This window comes from Rattus norvegicus, chromosome 1, assembly GCF_036323735.1.
Source record: "Rattus norvegicus strain BN/NHsdMcwi chromosome 1, GRCr8, whole genome shotgun sequence".
In the NCBI taxonomy this organism is placed as follows: Eukaryota; Metazoa; Chordata; class Mammalia; order Rodentia; family Muridae; genus Rattus; species Rattus norvegicus.
In genome coordinates this window covers 152,615,102-152,639,450 of record NC_086019.1, presented here as the reverse complement: position 1 = coordinate 152,639,450, position 24,349 = coordinate 152,615,102, and the positions used below count along the sequence as shown (strand labels likewise).

General features: G+C 41.1%; 1 protein-coding gene across 2 annotated transcripts in view; it reads left to right on the top strand.

The window, feature by feature from the left end:
- Tmem135 (transmembrane protein 135) overlaps window positions 1–24,349 on the top strand; it is a 273,477-nt gene that overhangs the window by 52,955 nt on the left and 196,173 nt on the right. Inside the window, exon 1 of one of the 2 annotated variants that reach the window (NM_001013896.1) lies at window positions 5,734–6,036. The exons of the other annotated variant lie outside the window; for it this stretch is intronic. Coding sequence (NP_001013918.1) covers window positions 5,896–6,036 — 141 coding nt within the window. The 5' untranslated portion in view covers window positions 5,734–5,895. Of the gene's footprint in view, window positions 1–5,733; window positions 6,037–24,349 lie in introns of those variants that run through there. 2 annotated transcript variants of the gene reach the window in all.

The window sequence follows — 24,349 nt, the reverse complement described above, 5'->3', positions numbered from 1 at the left end:
ATTACAGTTTATTAATTACTTGAATTCCTGCAGTGTAAGGGAAGGAATCTTCAGAAGATAGAGACTGAATTTTAGTGAAGTATTTTTTAAAGAGACAGACAACATACAACAGCTTGAGAGCAAATGGCCGCCGACTGTCTTCTCTATCACGCAAGCTAGCTTTCCTAAAAGAGATGCTCCCTCCACCACAGAACCAATCCCAAGAGATTTAGTGAGCAAGGAAATTTCATTTCATTCCTTTTCTGTTCAAAGCAGGCCAGGAAGTGAATTGTTGTACGCAGTCTTACCTTTTACAAGCTAATACTAATGAGGAGCACCCTGGTCTTTGCTTGATTCTAGCCACCATGGAATGCCAATTTGTACCAAGAAAGTCAGAGAAGTGAAGACGAATTTGAAGTAGATCCTGCCTTGAATGAGTTTATGATCATAGAAAAGTTGATTTAAAAAAATCTAAAGTTATTAGAAACTGATCAACTCATATTTGGTATAGTGATGTGCAGATGTTCATTTAAAATGATCAATCACGTTACTGAAACGGATGAAAAATAGTCAACAAAGATTATCATCTAGCCTGATGCTTGTGGTTGCTGTTTGCAGCACATCTAATCCTCATAGGCTCACAAGGCTCACTTCATCATCTACTGGTGAAGCAGAAAGCACAGCATGCAGGGCAGTTCCCGTTCTACTTTACATAGGCTGAGGACAATGACTAGATTCTAGCAACAGAATGTAAGCAGAAATATCATCAAACCAATTCAAGACATGGACCACAAAAACCAGAACAAGGAACACCATCTACCAAAGTTACACACGTAGCCATTGCCATGAGCCAGCAACGTCATTGCCTGGTATATACCCAAGAGAAGGAATAGCATATGACTTCAGAACGGCAAACAAAAGCACATGCAGGTCTGGAGATGTAGCTCAGTTGATGGAATCCTTGTGTGAAGCCTTGGGTTCCATCAGCACAGCATAAATTACATAGGGTAGTATAGGCCGATAATTCCAGCACTGGGGCAACAGGCAGGATGGTTGGAAGTGTAAGTTCATTCCTAGTTACTCAGAGAGTTTGAGGGCAGCTTGTGCTGCCTGAGACTGTGTTAAAAAAAAAAAAAGAAGTTCACTGCTGATTTATTCATAAGAGCTCTACGTGTCCCAGAAGGTACAATCTGTTGTTAGTACACACATTAAAAATTTACACAGCAATAAAAATGAATGAACTGCAACAACACATAGTAATATGCAATAATTTTGAGTGAAGGGAGCCAGGCACACGAATTTTCAATTTTTGCTTCTATTAATACAAAATTTTAGGAAGAAGCAAAGAAGTTAGAATAGCAGATTTTCTCTCTCTCTCTCTTTTTTTTTTGCAGGCATATTTATTGAAGTGGGAACAAGAGAAATTTTTCTGTGGTTGAAACATTCTCTTTTATTAATCTGCCAGGAGTCTCAGGAATGTGGGAAAAATTAAAGACTTGTCAGTCTTTACTCTGAGGTTTTGTATATTTTACTATATATGATAACTGAAAATTATGCATACGCACATAGGAAAAAGGAAAGAAGGAAAGAAAGGAATAAATAAATAAGAAAAGAAACAAATAAAAAGGAGAATAAATTATAGCTTAATGAACACAGAAGCAGTCCTTGTTTATTCGAAGCTCTGTGAGACTTAGAATGCATGTGTTATCTCAACACAGCCTATACTTTCTGGACTAGTACAGCGGTTGTCACCTGCAAAGTACCCAGGCTGGAAACCTGGCTTTGACAGCACAATGGGGAGACCTTATCTCTCACAAGCGAATACACACATCAAGCTTATAAATGGATGCCCAAATCCAGTGCAAATTTGCATTGACAAAACCAAACACACAATCCCACCCAGTGTCTGTCTGATCAGAGACAGAGCTACACAAGAGGCCAGACCACAGTGTAAGTCCATTTGGTGCCCCTGTCCTCAGAAAAAGATGAACTTGCTAAGTCAAATGTTTAGTGACATCCATTCCGGACGGCATGGGGGGTTCTTTTTTATAGTGCAGAGAGTTTTGTTAGTGAGTTCAGAACTCTTGAAGCTCAGGGCGATTGCTCTAGACGTAATTCAGTTGTCTTGGTGGCCCCTCATTTTTGACTCCAATCCTATACTAACACTTTTAGAAATGTCCCCGTCTCTTTAGAGATGTTGCTGGGCTCTGAATCATTCCTTCCACATCCCTACTCTTATCTAATTTATACTCATTTAGCATTTATCTCTTCAAAGAATAACCATAAATTATCAAAGTACTATAGATATTGGGTATGCTATAAAAATATAACCAAATACTGTCAGGTTGTGTGAGAGTGTTTTAGGCAACTCTTGAAGGCTTGTGAAGAATACCAGAAACCTGCTCACCTAGTAAAGTTTGGCAACATAGTTGCCTGCTAAAAAGTGAACTATGGAAACTGTCTATTGGACTTCTGCCTTTGGTTAAGAAAATTTCCAGGTAGAATGTTGAAAGTATCAACTGGATTTTAAGAATTAAGAATTTGAGGAGAATATCAAGAATTCTAGGACCTTCTAGTTTAAAACAAGACAAAACAAGAAAACTGATGCTTTTCATTTCACATGTATCTATATGGTAAAAGGCTCTGAAATCAAGGTTTTCTTTAAGGAGAAGCCCAAATCCAGGTACAGTCATGAGGATTCTGTCGGAGTTTGAAGATTTTTCTCCCTATGTCCTTTCAAGCTGGATAAAAGTGCTACCAAGGACACAAAGACATTTTTCAACCAACTCTCAGTCCAAGATAGGAAGTGTTTGTTTTAATGTTATTTTGGGAAAATATATATTTAATCTTTTAACTTTTTAAAGAGTCTTTTATGTGGGGTCAGGCTAGTCTAGTATTTATTATATAGCTGGGGTAGATGATCTGCCCTTGAGCTTCTGGTCTTCATATTCCCACCTCCTGAACATTGGGATTCCAGGTGTGCACTACATACCCAGCTTGTGTGATGCTGGGGATTAAACCCAAGGCCTAGTGCATGATAGGCTAGCACTCTACCGACTGAGCCACCACCTCTGCCTATATTAGCATCTTAAGTATCTTAATCTTTAAATATGTTGATTGTGCATGAGTGTGTGTGTGTGTGTGTGTGTGTGTGTGTGTGTGTGTGTGTATGAAACCATGTTGGAACAAATCATGTGCTATTTGTAACTATTTTGAAAATGTTTACTGCCAACAAAGTGTAGGTGAATACTGATAATGGAAGGCGTAAAGAAGTCCTAGGGTCTACTTAGAACCATGGTTTGTATCATGCTTGTGTCTGAATATTTGTCTGTAATGGCTTCACATAGATCTGAACAAATTCTGTGCTGTAAACAGGCTCTGCATCACATCTTGGGGACACCCCCATCCTTTCCCACTGACACCTGCCAAGGTAGAATATTGCAAGAACAACCATTTTCAACTCTTGTCTTCAAGTCTTTGAATTCCACCAAAACTGCTGGATTACTCCCTTTTCCCCATGTATTATGCGTCTTCTCTGGGGAAACTTTGGTTCACTTGCTGATGAAGCGCAAGACTCGAGTTGTCTCCTTCCTTCATTTTTTGCCCCCTCATTCCCTCCCTTTCTTTGAAGAAACAATGAAGGCCCCAGAGAATATCCAATTAAACACTGTCATACTCCAGCCCCAAATAACAAATGGTCCATGCAGAGGGAGTGTTCACATTGACTTTCCTGAAGTTTAATGGCAGTGTGATGACAATCCTGTTTTGGAAACCAGTATGATGCTATATATCTTCTTACAGTCTATAAATTAAAAATGTAAACTAGTGCAAACAGAATTGCTAAAAATTTTATTATTCTAAACTATTGACACTGTCTGGGTCACTGTTCTATTGCTGTGATGACATACCAAAGGGCAACTAGTATAAAAGAAAGCACTTAATTGGGGCTGGTTTACAGTTTCAGAGGTTTTGTCCATTACCATCACAGCAGGAAACATGGCAGCGCGTAGGTTGTTGCTGGAGCAGTGTCTGGGAACTACATCTTAGTCTGTAGGGAGAGAAACAAACTCTGACCTTGATATGGGCTTTTGAAACCTTGAAGTCCACCCCTAGGGACAAACTTCCGCTGTCAAAGCCACACCTCTTAACCCTTCTAATCCTTTCAAATAGAACCACTCTCGGTGACCAACCATTCAAACATACTGGGGGCCATTCATATTTAAATATCCTCTCCTGAAGATGAACAGGATGTGCTATAATCATGAACTTTCAGTTGAGTCTCCTGGGGAGTACATTCATCTGTGGGAAGAATGTTGTGTTCAGATGCTTGAGGCTAGAAGCTATGCTTCTGGCTAGAAGCGTAGCAGTATGGCTGATGTTACTAGTTTCTGTAGTATCTGTTTTGCCATTTTGTGCGGTGAGACAACCATCAGCCTTTAGCTGCCATTTGCCCAAGCTGACATCATGTTACACAAATGTGAACGAACAGATTTGCACAGGTTTACCTGAAAGTTCCGTTCTCTTTTCCTTTTTGAAAAGAACTAAGGTCTCTTGATACACTCCTAGGCTGGTCTCAAATTCACTGTGTAGCTCACGTTGGTCTTGAACTCCAGAAATTTGTTCTCAAGAAGTATTTAATCTAGTTGAAAATGTAGTAGTAGAACAAGCCTCCCAAATGCTAGGATTACAGGTGCGTGCTGCCAGGCGCGGCCTAAGAAGAACTTTTCCTTCCGTTCTCTTTTCTCTGGCCCTTTTGGCTAGTATGTGGATGTCTTGTTGGTGAAGTGTTCGTTTTATAATCAGCACAGCAATCAAAGGTGATAGCCAGCAGGGTATATAACTTACATAATATATATGATCAGGCGTCTTTCAGATAGCTTGACCTGTCTTATCTGTTTGTTGTCTAATTTCTAGAACACTAGTTTCTTGACAGCAGAAACACATTTTTCCCCCACATCCATCTGACCAGGGCTTCAAACAGGGCCTCGAAAACCATATTAGTTTAGTAAATATTGTAGAAAGAACTGGATGAATATGAGGGATTGATCTAAAGGCAAAGCATTTCTGCTTTAAAAAGCACAGAATTTACAAGTCCAAAGAAAGCAGGCTACTATACACAGGGAACGGACACTTAAGGGCAACATGGCAGGTGGTTTATTACAGCACTCAATCTTAGGTCAAGCAGGTTAGCCAGGCAGGAGTTCTATTGCCCCACTGCTGCCTCTGCATGAGGTGCTGGGGTGAAGAGTACCTGTCAAGAACTCTTTTGATAGGACTCCTCAGTCATTAGGGGCTGGCCAGCTCTCTCTACTGTCTCTTTCCATATGGCATTTATTTTAACACATCTAAATTAGTATTTTCAAGGCTTCATAGGCACAACAGAGCTTAGGAGGCTGAGCAAGTAGCAAGAATGTTGGAAGTTCTGTAGCAACCGCAGGAGTCTCAGGTGAACCCAGGGCACAACAGTGGAGCAAGCACCTCCGTCTCCCAGCAAACACATAGAATGGTTTTGTTCCACCATCCTCTGCTCTTTTTGGGTGGGCTTTGACAGGACAAGGGATGAGCTAAGTTGCTCGACCCAGGCGGGATCCACTGTTGAACTGCAGTTTGTGTTTCCTAGGGTTGCGCTCGCATTCAGAGGCGCTCGCTTCCTTTGACGGTCCGGAGCCCGCCCACCCGCGGGAGCGCGCATGCGCCTCTTCTCCCCGCCTCTGGTGTGCGCGCCCCGCCCCCTCGCGCTGCTATACGCGGACCGGCCAACATCCGACGACTCCGGCCTTGAATAACCCGCTCCCGTGACCTTTTCGCACCCCGCAAGCCCAGGCCCGCGCGGCGTCTGCCCCGCCGTTGCGTGTCTGCCGCTCCCGCCTAGCCCCGCGTTCCCACGACCACGCACAGCTGCCACCGCGGCTCGTCATGGCGGCCCTCAGCAAGTCCATCCCTCATAACTGCTACGAGATCGGCCACACTTGGAACCCCTCCTGCCGGGTCTCCTTCTTGCAAATCACTTGGGGCGCCCTGGAAGAGTCCCTCAGGATCTACGCACCCCTGTACCTGGTGAGGAGGGCTGGCGCGGGTGCAGGGCCTCACGGTACTCATTGCTCCTAGGTCAGCTTTAGGGGTGGTAAGAGGCCTGGGGGAGTCCTAGGCGGAAGGAGGGGGAGGGGACCCCGAGAGCGAACTGTCACCGGACGCCTGTTGCTAGGTTGGGGTTGTGCTCCAGACTTGAAGGGTCAAGTGCCCTACACTTGACTGAGAACCTGGATCCAGGGACTCTGTGATGGAGAGGTGTTGGAGCTTTGTAGTTAGTCAATGCATGCCCACAGTCTCTCTTCAGACCCCTTTACCACCCTCTGGCCCCATTCTCATATGAAAAAGGCTATGCTGCAACCCAAGCTCGCTTAGTCACAGATTTTGTCCTTGTTTGAGATGACAGAGATGTCGCTTGACAGTTCGTTCTTTTGCAAGTTCCCAGAGTAGACTCCTGGTTTGAGATTTTGTGCGGTGATTTCGGAGTCATTGAAGGTGTTTTAGTGTATGCTGCTGAGGTCATTTTCTAATATAGATTTACATGTAGGGAAGCTTATAGAGAGTATCTGGAAACATACCTGTAACATCGATAGCATTTTCTTCTGAACTGATATATTTTCTTCTGAAGAGTGCCACTGTTCTCTTCAATAACCACATCCTGCCAATAAAGATGGACTATTTGGCTACTGAAGTCCATTGCCATTTTCTCATGAGTTGAAGTCTGTATGCTGAGAAGGTAGACATCATATTTTGTATATGTTCCGAAAGTTCGTTCAGCGTTCAATGGATGATCCATTTTTATTTCTCACTGAAGTAGTAATTTGGGCTGATGACATCTTTAACAGTGTGGTTATGTTTGTAACTTGATGGAGAAGTCTAATAAGTAATTATAGACAACACAGGAACAGACAGTGACTCCCTCAGAGGTTGCAGAAGCCAAGTTCCCTTTTCATGGTGTAGGCTGGTGCTTCTCCATTTTAATGTATTTTAAGGAAACCTCAGGGATCATATTAGAGTGGAGTTTCTGATTCAGTAGGTCTTGGTGGGGGCTAGAGAGTGCATTTCTGATAAACTCTAGAGTAGTGTAGATACTGGGAAATACCAGCTTTATTAATAAGAATCTAGAATATAGGCCAATATAGACTTTCATCTGTATGGATATACATGTGTCCCCTAAAGACTGCTGTTACTATATGTTTTCTATATGAATGTTGGTCAGCCTTTGTTTCATATTTATTACAATGTTGTTATTATTTTGGTGTTGCTGGGGTTCTAACCTGTCATCTTGTACTTTCAAGACAAGAGTCCTGCTGTTGAACTCTGCCCCAGATTTCTGTAAACACTTATAAATACATTGGATGTTTGAACAGCTCTACAAGAAGGCTCTTCCTAGGCCTGGGGGACTTAGCTTAGTGGTAGAATCTTTGCCTAGCATGTGGAAAATCCTGAGTTCTGACTCCTTGCCTTGCTCCTCCACTTCCCACGCCTGACAAAACAAAGTGAAGCAAAACTAATCCAGGCACTTTGCTCAAGTTGCGCTTGACCTCAGGGATTAGGAACTATTTGGAGTGTTTATATTATGTAATTTCTCCTGAGATCTACAGCATCATTCATTCATTTATTCATTCATTCATTTGACACATTTTTGTGGAATGCCTGTTATTATATCTACAGCATGGACAACTTATTGATTCTATTCTGTGTTAGGAGAATTTAAGGAAGCAACTGGAGCAGCAGAGATTCCTGTATTCTACCAAGATAGGATGGTGGGGATCAAGAAAGGACTTGTTCTACTATTACATTTTCAACTAGACTAAATACTTCTTGAGAACAAATTTCCTAATTTATGTTGCTCTTTATCAGTGACTGTGAAATGAAATTAGTGAGAACTGACTAGCATTTTATTTTAAGTGAAGTAGAGATTAGAAAATTATAGCCTATTTCAGATCCTAAGGCTAAGCAGTGGAATTTGATTTTGGCCTTGTGTGTGTGTGTGTGTGTGTGTGTGTGTGTGTGTGTGTGTGTGTAAGCATATAGTCACATGTAGGAGTTCTGTAGTTGCTGATTTGGATTTGAATCTCAGCTATCTGACTCTGTGTGTGTGTGTGTGTGTGTGTGTGTGTGTGTGTGTGTGTGTGTGTATGAGCTAAGATGATTGGCTGCTGATCTAGTTCTGGGATTGCAAATGTGTATCATCATGCACGGTTTATACAGGTCTCCTATCAAACTCAGACACTTATGCATACTAGGTAGGTGGTCTCCCAGCTCATAATGTGTCTTGACTATGTGTTTTTTGTCTTTCCTTTCTTCTGCAGTGGTACTTAGGAGTGAAGTTTACTGCCAGCTAGAGTTAGTGGAATTTCATTTTGATGTTGAAAATAAGATTGGGCATCATTCATGGTGTAGATGTATAGAATATGTGTCAATAGTGGGGGATAATAGTGTGACCTGAGGGACAAATCCAAGAATTTTGTATAAACCAAAAGGTTTGAATGTAGTTGGGAACTGTAACTCCTATTGAACACTCTGTGTTTGCTTCTTCACACATTTATCCTTTAGAGCTATGACTCCATCTGAAGATTATCCTCACTTCATGCATAAGAAAACAAAAAAAATTAGAGCAATTAATCTTGCTTCCAAAGATTTTAGGGTAGTAAGAAGAAAGGATAGGCTCATGGAGGTGACAGGAACGCATGCTGCATAAGGATGAGGAATCCTATATCTCTCACTAGTTGGAGCTGAGCTGGAATGACAGGAGTTGATGTAATTGCTTCACCTAATGGTAGAGAGAGACCTCACATGGAATCCCACCTGTGCTTCAGTGTGAGTGAAGGAAAATCTGTTTCTATCTTGCTAGAAGATAATTTGCCATGTTTTGGGGTTGTGTTTGGACTTAGAGTGGGATAGCAGCTGACATGGTAAACCCCTAATGCTATTGAAATATGGCCTTATGATGCCTCCTATTCAGAACTAGAACTATTGAGAAGTTGTGAATTAGTTTAGATCTGAGTGGATAGACTTTAGTACAGGAGCAGGGCAGTGTTTGGCGTTTGCCAGAGAAAATGAAAGGGCAGTTTTAGAGGCATTATCCTCACTGGAGGAGTAAACAGGACGGGGGATGGAGGACGTCGTGGGGATGTTTATAGGGGTATGAATCATGTGGGAACTGTAGTTTCCAGTGATAAGAGATGGAGCTGTCTGAAGGGTAGGCGGCTTGCCTGGAAGACTGGATAAGGAGTATATTATGGAACCTGTAAAATGGGCCTTACACTCTTCCTTTCTCATTTGAAAGACGAGTTAATCTAATGGGCTCTGTGCTTTCCCCATCAGACTCTCTTGTTCTCTGCATTTGCCTTCATGATTCTCTCATCTTAGAATTTACCTTCTGCTTAAAACAGTTTTGAGATGGAGACATCCAGTTTTTATTCTGATGAAGAGTTTATAATTCAAGTATAAAAGGAATATAAAATGCCAATTATGACAGCGATTAATACAGTCCCTGCTTGATAAGGAGAGTGATACGTTTCAGAAAGTTAGAGCCAATCAATTCATACAGTTCTAATCACACAAAGTCCCCCACCTCCCACGAGAGCTTGATCATGTTAAATCCTTTCACCTGGCAATCCTGAAGTCATTTAAACCTTTAGCATTACCCACAAGTCCCCAAGAATGTCTGATAATAAGGACTATTATTCCCTATGTAAATATATTGGCACAGATGATTTTATCTTAGGAAATAAGAGTATCTAAAGAGAGACCAAACTGAAAAGATAAGATTTAGCATAGCTGTAAATGAACTTGGGTCTGCCTTTGTGTGTGCGCTTAACTTCAAATATACACACTTTATGTAAATCTACTTTGTATAATGATTCCTTAATTTTTTTTTCTTTCACCAAATCAGGCATGCATTTTATTTTATTTTATTTTTTTTTTTTGATTTTTTTTTTTATTAACTTGAGTATTTCTTATATACATTTCGAGTGTTATTCCCTTTCCCGGTTTCCGGGCAAACATCCCCCTCCCCCCTCCCCTTCCTTATGGGTGTTCCCCTCCCAACCCTCCCCCCATTGCCGCCCTCCCCCCATAGACTAGTTCACTGGGGGTTCAGTCTTAGCAGGACCCAGGGCTTCCCCTTCCACTGGTGCTCTTACTAGGATATTCATTGCTACCTATGGGGTCAGAGTCCAGGGTCAGTCCATGTATAGTCTTTAGGTAGTGGCTTAGTCCCTGGAAGCTCTGGTTGCTTGGCATTGTTGTACTTTTGTTTTTGATAGCTGAGTAATATTCCATTGTGTAGATGTACCACATTTTCTGTATCCATTCCTCTGTTGAAGGGCATCTGGGTTCTTTCCATTTTCTGGCTATTATAAATAAGGCTGCGATGAACATAGTGGAGCACGTGTCTCTTTTATATGTTGAGGCATCTTTTGGGTATATGCCCAAGAGAGGTATAGCTGGATCCTCAGGCAGTTCAATGTCCAATTTTCTGAGGAACCTCCAGACTGATTTCCAGAATGGTTTTACCAGTCTGCAATCCCACCAACAATGGAGGAGTGTTCCTCTTTCTCCACATCCTCGCCAGCATCTGCTGTCACCTGAGTTTTTGATCTTAGCCAATCGCACTGGTGTGAGGTGAAATCTCAGGGTTGTTTTGATTTGCATTTCCCTTATGACTAAAGATGTTGAACATTTCTTTAGGTGTTTCTCGGCCATTCGGCATTCCTCAGCTGTGAATTCTTTGTTTAGCTCTGAACCCCATTTTTTAATAGGGTTATTTGTTTCCCTGCGGTCTAACTTCTTGAGTTCTTTGTATATTTTGGAAATAAGGCCTCTATCTGTTGTAGGATTGGTAAAGATCTTTTCCCAATCTGTTGGTTGCCGTTTTGTCCTAACCACAGTGTCCTTTGCCTTACAGAAGCTTTGCAGTTTTATGAGATCCCATTTGTCGATTCTTGATCTTAGAGCATAAGCCATTGGTGTTTTGTTCAGGAAATTTTTTCCAGTGCCCATGTGTTCCAGATGCTTCCCTAGTTTTTCTTCTATTAGTTTGAGTGTGTCTGGTTTGATGTGGAGGTCCTTGATCCACTTGGACTTAAGCTTTGTACAGGGTGATAAGGATGGATCGATCTGCATTCTTCTACATGTTGCCCTCCAGTTGAACCAGCACCATTTGCTGAAAATGCTATCTTTTTTCCATTGGATGGTTTTGGCTCCTTTGTCAAAAATCAAGTGACCATAGGTGTGTGGGTTCATTTCTGGGTCTTCAATTCTATTCCATTGGTCTATCTGTCTGTCTCTGTACCAATACCATGCAGTTTTTATCACTATTGCTCTGTAATACTGCTTGAGTTCAGGGATAGTGATTCCCCCTGAAGTCCTTTTATTGTTGAGGATAGCTTTAGCTATCCTGGGTTTTTTGTTATTCCAGATGAATTTGCAAATTGTTCTGTCTAACTCTTTGAAGAATTGGATTGGTATTTTGATGGGGATTGCATTGAATCTGTAGATTGCTTTTGGTAAAATGGCCATTTTTACCATATTAATCCTGCCAATCCATGAGCATGGGAGATCGTTCCATCTTCTGAGGTCTTCTTCAATTTCTTTCCTCAGTGTCTTGAAGTTCTTATTGTACAGATCTTTTACTTGCTTGGTTAAAGTCACACCGAGGTACTTTATATTATTTGGGTCTATTATGAAGGGTGTCGTTTCCCTAATTTCTTTCTCGGCTTGTTTCTCTTTTGTATAGAGGAAGGCAACTGATTTATTTGAGTTAATTTTATACCCAGCCACTTTGCTGAAGTTGTTTATCAGCTTTAGTAGTTCTCTGGTGGAACTTTTGGGATCACTTAAATATACTATCATGTCATCTGCAAATAGTGATATTTTGACCTCTTCTTTTCCGATCTGTATCCCTTTGATCTCCTTTTGTTGTCTGATTGCTCTGGCTAGAACTTCAAGAACTATATTGAATAAGTAGGGAGAGAGTGGGCAGCCTTGTCTAGTCCCTGATTTTAGTGGGATTGCTTCAAGTTTCTCTCCATTTAGTTTAATGTTAGCAACTGGTTTGCTGTATATGGCTTTTACTATGTTTAGGTATGGGCCTTGAATTCCTATTCTTTCCAGGACTTTTATCATGAAGGGGTGTTGAATTTTGTCAAATGCTTTCTCAGCATCTAATGAAATGATCATGTGGTTCTGTTCTTTCAGTTTGTTTATATAATGGATCACGTTGATGGTTTTCCGTATATTAAACCATCCCTGCATGCCTGGGATGAAGCCTACTTGATCATGGTGGATGATTGTTTTGATGTGCTCTTGAATTCGGTTTGCCAGAATTTTATTGAGTATTTTTGCGTCGATATTCATAAGGGAAATTGGTCTGAAGTTCTCTTTCTTTGTTGTGTCTTTGTGTGGTTTAGGTATAAGAGTAATTGTGGCTTCATAGAAGGAATTCGGTAGGGCTCCATCTGTTTCAATTTTGTGGAATAGTTTGGATAATATTGGTATGAGGTCTTCTATGAAGGTTTGATAGAATTCTGCACTAAACCCGTCTGGACCTGGGCTCTTTTTGGTTGGGAGACCTTTAATGACTGCTTCTATTTCCTTAGGAGTTATGGGGTTGTTTAACTGGTTTATCTGTTCCTGATTTAACTTCGATACCTGGTATCTGTCTAGGAAATTGTCCATTTCCTGAAGATTTTCAAATTTTGTTGAATATAGGTTTTTATAGTAAGATCTGATGATTTTTTGAATTTCCTCCGAATCTGTAGTTATGTCTCCCTTTTCATTTCTGATTTTGTTAATTTGGACACACTCTCTGTGTCCTCTCGTTAGTCTGGCTAAGGGTTTATCTATCTTGTTGATTTTCTCAAAGAACCAACTTTTGGTTCTGTTGATTCTTTCTATGGTCCTTTTTGTTTCTACTTGGTTGATTTCAGCTCTGAGTTTGATTATTTCCTGCCTTCTACTCCTCCTGGGTGTATTTGCTTCTTTTTGTTCTAGAGCTTTTAGGTGTGCTGTCAAGCTGCTGACATATGCTCTTTCCTGTTTCTTTCTGCAGGCACTCAGCGCTATGAGTTTTCCTCTTAGCACAGCTTTCATTGTGTCCCATAAGTTTGAGTATGTTGTATCTTCATTTTCATTAAATTCTAAAAAGTTTTTAATTTCTTTCTTTATTTCTTCCTTGACCAGGTTATCATTGAGTAGAGCATTGTTCAATTTCCACGTATATGTGGGCATTCTTCCCTTATTGTTATTGAAGACCAGTTTTAGGCCGTGGTGGTCCGATAGCACGCATGGGATTATTTCTATCTTTCTGTACCTGTTGAGGCCCGTTTTTTGACCAATTATATGGTCAATTTTGGAGAAAGTACCATGAGGAGCTGAGAAGAAGGTATATCCTTTTGCTTTAGGATAGAATGTTCTATAAATATCCGTTAAGTCCATTTGGCTCATGACTTCTCTTAGTCTGTCTACATCACTGTTTAATTTCTGTTTCCATGATCTGTCCATTGATGAGAGTGGGGTGTTGAAATCTCCCACTATTATTGTGTGAGGTGCAATGTGTGTTTTGAGCTTTAGTAAGGTTTCTTTTACGTATGTAGGTGCCCTTTTATTTGGGGCATAGATATTTAGGATTGAGAGTTCATCTTGGTTGATTTTTCCTTTGATGAATATGAAGTGTCCTTCCTTATCTTTTTTGATGACTTTTAGTTGGAAATTGATTTTATTTGATATTAGAATGGCTACTCCAGCTTGCTTCTTGTGACCATTTGCTTGGAAAGTTGTTTTCCAGCCTTTCACTCTGAGGTAGTGTCTGTCTTTGTCTCTGAGGTGTGTTTCCTGTAGGCAGCAGAATGCAGGGTCCTCGTTGCGTATCCAGTTTGTTAATCTATGTCTTTTTATTGGGGAGTTGAGGCCATTGATATTGAGAGATATTAAGGAATAGTGATTATTGCTTCCCGTTATATTCATATTTGGATGTGAGGTTATGTTTGTGTGCTTTCATTCTCTTTGTTTTGTTGCCAAGACGATTAGTTTCTTGCTTCTTCTAGGGTATAGCTTGCCTCCTTATGTTGGGCTTTACCATTTATTATCCTTTGTAGTGCTGGATTTGTAGAAAGATATTGTGTAAATTTGGTTTTGTCATGGAATATCTTGGTTTCTCCATCAATGTTAATTGAGAGTTTTGCTGGATACAGTAATCTGGGCTGGCATTTGTGTTCTCTTAGGGTCTGTATAACATCAGTCCAGGATCTTCTGGCCTTCATAGTTTCTGGCGAGAAGTCTGGTGTGATTCTGATAGGTCTCCCTTTATATGTTACTTGACCTTTTTCCCTTACTGCTTTTAATATTCTTTCTTTATTTTGTGCGTTTGGTGTTTTGACAATTATGTGACGGGAGGTGTTTCTTTTCTGGTCCAATCTATTTGGAGTTCTGTAGGCTTCTTGTATGTCTATGGGTATCTCTTTTTTTAGGTTAGGGAAGTTTTCTTCTATGATTTTGTTGAAGATATTTACTGGTCCTTTGAGCTGGGAGTCTTCACTCTCTTCTATACCTATTATCCTTAGGTTTGATCTTCTCATTGAGTCCTGGATTTCCTGTATGTTTTGGACCAGTAGCTTTTTCCGCTTTACATTATCTTTGACAGTTGAGTCAATGATTTCTATGGAATCTTCTGCTCCTGAGATTCTCTCTTCCATCTCTTGTATTCTGTTGGTGAAGCTTGTATCTACAGCTCCTTGTCTCTTCTTTTGGTTTTCTATATCCAGGGTTGTTTCCATGTGTTCTTTCTTGATTGCTTCTATTTCCATATTTAATTCCTTCAACTGTTTGATTGTGTTTTCCTGGAATTCTTTCAGGGATTTTTGCGATTCCTCTCTGTAGGCTTTTACTTGTTTATTAATGTTTTCCTGTGCTTCCCTAAGTGTGTTCAAGTCTTTCTTGAAGTCCTCCAGCATCATGATCAAATATGATTTTGAAACTAGATCTTGCTTTTCTGGTGTGTTTGGATATTCCATGTTTGTTTTGGTGGGAGAATTGGGCTCCGATGATGGCATGTAGTCTTGGTTTCTGTTGCTTGGGTTCCTGCGCTTGCCTCTCGCCATCAGATTATCTCTAGTGTTACTTTGTTTTGCTATTTCTGACAGTGGCTAGACTGTCCTATAAGCCTGTGTGTCAGGAGTGCTGTAGACCTGTTTTCCTCTCTTTCAGTCAGTTATGGGGACAGAGTGTTCTGCTTTCGGGCGTGTAGTTTTTCCTCTCTACAGGTCTTCAGCTGTTCCTGTGGGCCTGTGTCTTGAGTTCACCAGGCAGCTTTCTTGCAGCAGAAAATTTGGTCTTACCTGTGGTCCCGAGGCTCAGGTTTGCTCGTGGGGTGCTGTCCAGGGGCTCTCTGCAGCGGCAGCAACCAGGAAGACCTGTGCCGCCCCTTCCGGGAGCTTCAGTGCACCAGGGTTCCAGATGGTCTTTGGCTTTTTCCTCTGGCGTCCGAGATGTGTGTGCAGGGAGCAGTCTCTTCTGGTTTCCCAGGCCTGTCTGCCTCTCTGAAGGTTTAGCTCTCCCTCCCACGGGATTTGGGTGCAGAGAACTGTTTATCCGGTCTGTTTCCTTCAGGGTCCGGCGGTGTCTCTGGCAGGGGTCCTGCCGCTCCTGGGCCCTCCCCCACGGGAGCCCAGAGGCCTTATACAGTTTCCTCTTGGGCCAGGGATGTGGGCAGGGGTGAGCAGTGTTGGTGGTCTCTTCTGCTCTGCAGCCTCAGGAGTGCCCACCTGACCAGGCGGTTGGGTCTCTCTCTCACCGGGTCTGGGAGCAGAGAGCTGCTGCGGGCCGGGATCCGCGGGTGTGGGACTAGGCATGCATTTTATTGAAACAACCTGCTTCGAGAACTATATTTTATTGTTTTAGTTCCTCATCTTTAATTTTTTACTCACGTTTTTCCTTTTTGTTAATATTCACAGAGAGGGGTTGAGTGTCTAGTGTCTTAGGATTATGTTGCTGCAAATGCTGATTACTTTCTCATTTCCTATTTGTAACTGCGGGCCGCAGAGAAGACTATATTTTTGTATATACATGCTAAGTTTTTTTGATCCGTGGTGTAGTTTAGCTTTGCAATTTCTATGTTCACCTTTAGCATCAATAATGTATCTTGAGAAGAATGGGTTACTCAAGTTACCTAGTGCTCTTGTACCTTGAGGACCTTTAATAATAATGATGATGATAATTTTTATTATTTTATTTATTTATTATCTATTCATTCATCATCATTATTAAAGTGGGAATCCCAGCACCAAACATTCAATATATATGTCTTTGCACTTTTATGTCTTGATGAATTGTTTACTTTATCAATGTGTACTGGCCTTTGTCTCTTCTGATTAACGATGGCTAGAAGACTAGTTTATCCTGTATCAGAATAGCTACACCAGCTTGGTTCTGGTTTCCATTCCCATCATAGATTAATTCATATCTTGACCTTCAGACTATGGATGTCTTTTCCAAGTGGGGAATGCTTTTCAGAGACAACAGATGACCTGACATTATATAGTTTTTATCCTGTCAACTGGTCTATATCTTTCACTTGGGGAGTTGAAGTAATTTTTATTTATAGTTATTATTGAAAGAGTTTTACTGACCCATATACTTTCATTGGTTGGTTTTGTGAGTGGTCGAACGATTTGTTCATTTCTTCCTCATGCCAGTATTGGGAGTTTGCTGTTTATAGTAAAAGATATATGCATATGTGAATATACAGGTATAATATATCCTTGAAAAGTTAAAATATAGCACTGATAAAAATAACTTAGCATAGAACTACAGAAATGTAGTCATCTCTGCAGCCCACATAATAATTCCTTCCTGCTTTCATGAAATGTATTTCCATTTCCATTTAATTTAAAATAGTAGCTTCGTTGGTGGTTATTTACTTTCAGGGCTTGAAATACATTGATATGCCCTTTCCTGGTTTTTAGGGTTGCTACTGGGGGTTTGGTGTTACTCTGAGGAGTGTGCCTTTGTGGGTGAGCGGCTGTTCTTCCCTTAAGCTCTAATGCTGTTTTTTTTTTTTCCTGCTTTTGACGTGTGATTATGATATACTGTGGAGGGGTTCTTCTCTTGTCATGTGTGTTTAGGGTTCTGGTTGTGTTTTGTTATGTATTGGTTCCCTAGATTTGGGAAGAGTGCCCTGGGGTAGATTCTGTATGCTGTTAGCATAGTCGCTTCCCCTTTTGGATTTTGAGGTGTGGTATGTTAATTTTATCTCACAGTTCTTGCTCACTGTGGTCATTGCTGTTATCGGTGGTAGATCTAGGTTCTTTGTTGAGTTTATTGGCAATGCTACCCATCGTTTTAATGATACATTGAATTTTTCATTCCCCGAATTTATATATCCTTTTAAAAATTGTAATTTCCTTTTCTATTTTCCTGCCTTTTCTTCCACATTGCTGGTTTTCCCAACCACTTTTCTGACTTTCTCTTCTCGGTAGCTTGCTTTCCTTTCTAAGTGCTCAGTCAATTTCTTCATTCTTTGGCCTCGTTTTCTCTTTGAAGTTACTTTTCATTTTTACCAGCGAACATTGGAGAACTTCGTCTGGCCTTTTCCTTTCTTCAGCATCTTTGACTGCAGTTGAGAAGCTGTGACCTTGTGAGGAATACTGATGTCTCTGTCCTCATGCTTGTTCTCCTGTGGTACTTGTTTGTTTGTAGGTTTAGGGGTCTCTTCCAGTGTCACTTGGGGATCTTGTTAATGGGCAAACTGCTCCTGTGAGCTCAATCCCCATCGCTACTGAGAGGGGAGAAGACAAGCTTTTGTAGTGCCAGTAATACCAAATTGTACCAGATAAAGCAGCATACTGAAAGTCAACCGGAGCCCACCAGCGCACCACCAGTCAGCACTAGAAAATGTGTGCTCTGCAGTTAAAAAGTGTGGGGTAAATGTAGGAGTAGTAAGTGGGTCAGGTAAATTCAGGGAAGGGAGGGGGAAATGAAAGGGAATCAAGATTTAGTAAGCAAGAAGAGAAGAAAACTATTGTGAAGAAAAGGAAAAGAGCAAGAGATTAGAAAAAAAATGAACAGGAAAAACATTCCTTAATAGTGAGAACATTCATAACTGTGGGTCAGTGGAAGAAGAAGTATAAAAACATAAGCATCAAAGCTAAAATCACAGTAAAACACCTCAAATTCCAGATCTGCCAGAATTCAAAATACTACTAAATGCATACTAGAAAAGAGGCGGAACAACCCCTTAAAGAAGAAAAGAAAGTCAATAATTAAAACATAGGTGAATGTAGTTTACAGTTTTATGAAGAATAGCAAAGCAATAACATAAAAGCCGTCTTAAAAGGCATGGCAGCATTGTATTGAAAAGAAAAGGAATATATACGGCTGAAAAAAGATGCCATGTGTATTGAAGGGGGATCCTTCTCGGCCCTTCTGCAGGGTTGAGGACTGCTGAGTGTAGTAAGGGATAGGATTGTGTCAGATGAACTCGTAAGGTCTTAACTATTAATAAGACTTTGTTATTTTGAGCCTGTTTGAAGACTTGTGCTAGCCACTGGTAGTGCTCTTCCTTTTGTCTGCCAGGGCCTTCTGCTGGCCAGACTCAGCTCTGCAGTCTGTGGGCTGAACAGGTTCTTCCAGCCTGCCGGGACTTCAGTTGTAACCTGGCATGGCCAGTGCTCTAGGTGGGATTGTTCTGAATTTTGTAGGGTATCAGGGAAGCAGCCATCACATCAAAATCTGTATGGGCAGGTGTCTACACGTGCATCCGTCACTCTACTGGAACTTTAGATTGCTCCAATTTCACAGCCGTGAGCGACACAGCAGTCAGTCTGCACCAGAGGTTGACAGGCTACCAGACCTCAGGGTCTGTGTTCTTTGATTCTAGAGTAACTTTCAGCTGAGCAAATTTGCTTCAGGTTCTAAATATGAAGCTGATTTCCCCTAATTGATACATTCAACCACCTAGGCCAGTTTGTCATTAGCATCCAGACTTCTTGTTCTCTGTTCCTACCTCCTCAGGCAGTGTCTTAACCTAGAGCAGTGATTCTCATCCTGTGGGTCATGACCCCTTTGGGGTGGGTCACATATCAGATATCCTATATATTAGATGTTTACATTATGATTCATAAAAATAACAACATTACAGTTATGAAGTAACAATGAAATAATTTTATGGTTGGGACTTATCGCAGCATGAGAAACTGTATTAAAGTATCATAGAATTAGGAAGGTTGAGAACTACTGCCCTAGAGAATAGTAGGTTAAGTTTAAGATACCAGGTTTGGGATGGGTTCCTGTTCTTGGAACCCCAGGGTAACTCAGCTTTTTTTTTTTCTTTATTAATTTGTTTATTCACTTTACAGTCTGATCCCAGTTTTCCTATCTTTCCTTCCAGTCACACCCTTAAACTCCCTCCCTCTACTTTCTCCTTTTCCTCAAAGAAGGGAAGGCCTCCCCATGGGTACCTACCCATCCAGGTACATCAAGTCACAGCAGGACTAAGGACATTATCCTCTTCCACTGAGGTCAGACAGGGCAGCCCAACTATGGGAGAGGGATCCAAAGGTAGGCTACCGAGTCAGAGACACTCCCACTCCTATTATTAGGGAGCCCACATGAAGAACAAGCTGTACATCTGCTACAGGTGTGTGGGTCAGCTAGGTCCAGCCCACGCATACTCTGCTTGGTGATTCAGTCTCTGTGAGCCCCATGGACCCAAGGTTAGTTTACTCTAGAGGTCTTCTGGTGGTGTCCTGGACCCCTCCAGTTTTCTCATTCCTTTCCCTGACTCTTCCTTAAGAGTTCTCAGCTATGCCTGATGTTTGGCTGCGTGTCTCTGCATCTGTTTTCCTCTGCTGCTGTGTGAAGCCTCCCAGAGGACAGCCATGCTAGACTTCTGTCTGTAAGCATACAGAACATCATCAATAGTGTCAGGGGTTGGCACTTACACGACTGAGGAATGGGTCTCAAGTTGGATCAGTCATTGTAGCTTTTGTGGGTGGGTTGGTGTCCCCCTACCCCCTCCACTGGCAGTCTTGTCTGGCTACAGGAGGTGGCCTCTTCAGGTTCCATATCCCCTGATGCACAGTTATGGTCACCCCCAAAGACTCCCAGGGTCTCCTCCAGTTCTAAAGCTGCCTCCCTACCAATTTCTGTTCTCTCTCCCAGCTCTCCTCTTTTCCCACACCTGATCTCTACCTCTTTCCTTTCCTTACCCTCTCTCATCAAGTTTCCTCCCTCCCTCTACTTTAGATGTCTATGTTATTTCTCCTTCTGAGTGAGATTCAAGTATTCTTCCTTGAGGCCTCCTTGTTACTTGGCTTCTTTGGGTCTGTGGATTACAGCATAGTTATCCTGTACTTTATGGCTGACGTCCACTTAGGAGAGTACATACCATGTGAGTCTTTCTGGGTCTGGGTTACCCTACTCAGGAGAATATTTTCTAGTTCCATTCATTTGCCTGCGAATTTCATGATGTCCTTTTTTCTTTTTGAATAGCTGAGTAGTATTTCATTGTGCAAATGTACCGTATTTTCTTTATCCATTTTTCTGTTGAGGGATTTCTAGATTGTTCCTATTTTCTGGCTGTTATGATTAACACTGCTGTAAACACAGTGGAGCATGCGTCCTTGTGGATGGTGGAGCATTTTTTGGGTATATGCCCAAGAGTGGTAGAGCTGGGTATTGAGGTAGAAGTATTTCCAATTTTCTGAGAAACTGCCAGATTGATTTCCAAAGTGATTATACAAGTTTGCATTCTTACCATCATGTGCTGTCACTTGAGTTATTGATCTTAGTCATTGTGATTGGTATAAGATGGACTCTTAGGGTCATTTTGATTTGCATTTCTCTGATCACTAAGGATGCTGAACAACTCTTTACGTGCTTCTTGGCCGTTAGAGATTCCTCTGTTGAGAATTCTCTGTTGAGCTTTGTACCCCTGTTTTTAATTGGGTTATTTGATTTGCTGGTATTTAATTTCTTGAGTTCTTTATATATTTTGGATATTAGCCCTCTGTCAAATGTAGGCTTTGTGATGATCTTTTCCCTTTTCTGTCCTATTGCCTGCCCTTTGTCCTATTGATGGTGTCCTTTGTCTTACAGAAGTTTTTCAGTTTCACGAGGTCCCATTTATTAATTGTTAGTCTTAGTGCCTGAGCTGCTGGTGTTCTGTTCAGGAAGTTGTCTCCTGTACCAGTGTGTTCAAGGCTGTCCCCCACTTTCTGTTCTACTACATTTAGTGTACCTGGTTTTATGTTGAGATTTTGATCCACTTGGACAGAGTTTTGTGCAGTGTGATACATGTGTATCTATTTGCATTCTTCTACATGCAGCCATGCAATTAGACCAGCACCATTTGTTGAAGATGCTCTCTTTTTTCCCCACTGTTTTGGCTTCTTTTTCAAAAATTAAGTGTCTGTAGGAGTATGGGTATTATGGGTCTTCAATCTGATCCCATTGATCAGTTTGTTTTTATGCCAATACTGTGTGGGTTTTTATTTTATTTTATGTATTTATTATTTATTACTTTCAATCTGTAGTACAGCTTGAAATTAGGGATGGCAGTACCTCCAGAAGTTCTTTTATTGTACAGGATTGTTCTACTATACTGGATTTCTTGTTTTTCCATATGAAGTTGTGAATTGCTCTTTCAAGGTTTATAAAAAATCTTGTTTGGAAGTTTGATGAGAATTGCATTGGATCTGTAGATTGCTTTTGGTAACCTGGCCATTTTTACTATGTTAATACTGCTGATCTATGAGGATGGGAGATCGTTCCATCTTCTGATGTCTTCCTCAATGCCTTTCTTCAGAGACTTGAAGTTCTTGTCATACACTTGCTTAATTAGAGTTAGATCATGATACCCAATTTTAAGTAATTGATTCCCTCCAAGATGTGAGCTGGCCACATGCCACTTAGCTAATGGTGTGCCTGTTCACTTGTGACTTGCTCCCTGTGGTGGTCATCGTCTCGCCAAGACTGGTTTTGAGATGTGCTTGCTGTGCCCTTGGGCTGGATCATGCTGCTCTGTTCACTGGGGCGGCATGCCTCTGCGTGCCTTTCCGTTTGGATGCTGCTTCAGCTTTCCTCACCTGGATACCTCGTGACTTCTTCCGTGTGGCTTCGGTTCAGTTCACACCTTCTTTTCCATCCTTGTTCACTGTGGGGATTTCTGGAGCTCCTTCTTTTCTTTTTGGAACAGAGTCTTGTTTTTTGTTCTTTTTCCTTTCTTATTCTTATCCCGACATTTTTCTTTTAATGTTTCATATTCCTATGCATTCTAACATAGGAATAGCATAATTTAAGCTAAGAACATGTATTGAAATAGATTTTTAGAAATTATATTTTATGGCTTGAGGGAGTGGCTCAGCAGTTAAGGACACCTATAGCTCTTGCAGAGGACTTAAGCTCAGATCCCAGCATCCACACCTGGTGGCTCATAACCACTTGTACTTCCAGCGCCGAGGGATCCAGAGCATCTTCTGGCCTTCTCAGGCACTTGTATTCATGTGTACCTAACCATACACAGACACATGCATACACCTAATTTAAAAACAAAATTTTATTTTGTCCTTTGAATATTAGCTATTACTTCACATATAAAATAAATGGCGCCCCTCACTGCCTGCATACACCAGAGTCCATTATAAAATGTAAGCCCCAGACAAAAGTTAAGGACAGCATAGCTAGCGCCCATGCTGGTGTGGAGCATGGCGCCCATGCTGGTGTGGTATTTTAAAGTGCATACTTGTACACTGGGAATATGAATTCCATGGTGTTCAATACTTAGGAACGTTCCCTAAGAGGGAAAAGTTGTTCATTAACCTTTTAAAATTCTCCTTTCCTAGGCAGGTTCTTTCAGGACTGTCTGACCAGTGTGCTAGATAGTCCCTTGTGGGATCAGAGTACATACACTTCTTGCACCTTGGGCAAAGAATAATGTCTCCGTTCTCTTTTAGGTGTATAGGTCCCCCTTCAGACTATGAAATGCTTGTTCAGTATTTACTTGAACTGTGCTATCTAACAAGTTTGTGATTAAAATCTCATAAGCCTGTCTACGTTTGGGTCATTATCTTAGTAAATATTTAACCAAGAATTGAGATTCCTAGTAATAAAAAACAATTTATTAAACATCCAGTTACTTTGCAAAAGCCCTGAAACCACCAGTTATGAAACAGCTCAGTGATGTGGATGGGGTTTTAAAGCCAGAGCTTCAGCAGAGTTTCTAAAGAGAAATAAGACCAGTGTTAGTGTGAATGTTTGGTAATACATTTTGTTTGTTTGTTTGACACAGGGGCTTCCTTTGTAACCCTGGCTGCCTTATAACTGTGTAATTCACACTGGACTTGAACCCACAGAAACCCACGTGCTTCTATCTGTTATTAAAAGTGTGTGTGTATGTGTGTGTGTGTGTGTGTGTGTGTGTGTGTGTTATCACAATGTGTTGTACTAGGCCATGCAAGAAATTAAAAACAAAACTAATCAAGAACCCTTGAAAGTCATTAAATAATGCAAATTGCTCTATCTTGCTTATCTGACCCTACGGAGAAAATAATGGAGTCATAAATTGACTTTGTTTGACGGCTTATTTTGTCCCTGGCTCCTCATTAAGTCATTGATGCCTTTGCTTGCTTTGTTACTGTTCATTTGGAAATGGAGCAGTATCTTTGTTTTTTCTTTTAAATGATGAGTGTATTTATTAATGTTCCAGTTTAAGTCCCTTGACCTTGTTTTCCTGGATGACTTCTTGTTGTTCTTTCTCTGATCCGTCGAGTGCAAAGTACAACTGCCAACAGATCACTTGGAGTTGAGAGTTGAGGGCCTGCTATTGCAGTAAAGGCTTTCTCAATCCAGCCTCCCCTTATCAGTCACAGAGTGCAGGTGGCCCCGTTTACCCTCGACTGCTCCACGGGTCAGGGATGAATTAACGTGTATTGGAATCCCTCTTCTAGATGAAGATACGGTATCCCTGCTTTATGTTTTAGAGGCAGCAGATTCTCAATAAATCATGTATTGACTTGATTAAAAGGAGCTTAGAAGGCCTCTAAATCCTGACTATTTTCTATGCTAACATCATTTTTGTATGGTCATTAGGAAATTCTCTTCAAGTAAGTAAGAATGGTCTACTTGGAAAAATTTATATTCTATAAAAATATATTTTGAAAATAAAAGTAGATTTTGGTAAAGGGACTCTCCTGGTTACCAGTCCAGGGGAGCTAAGTTCACACTGAAAATCCACACAGTGACTTTGTGCACAGCATGCTGTTTTATACCCAGCATTCCCATTGGGATCATTATGGTACAGATTGTTTGAAATAACCCAAACTCTTCTCCTGTCCCC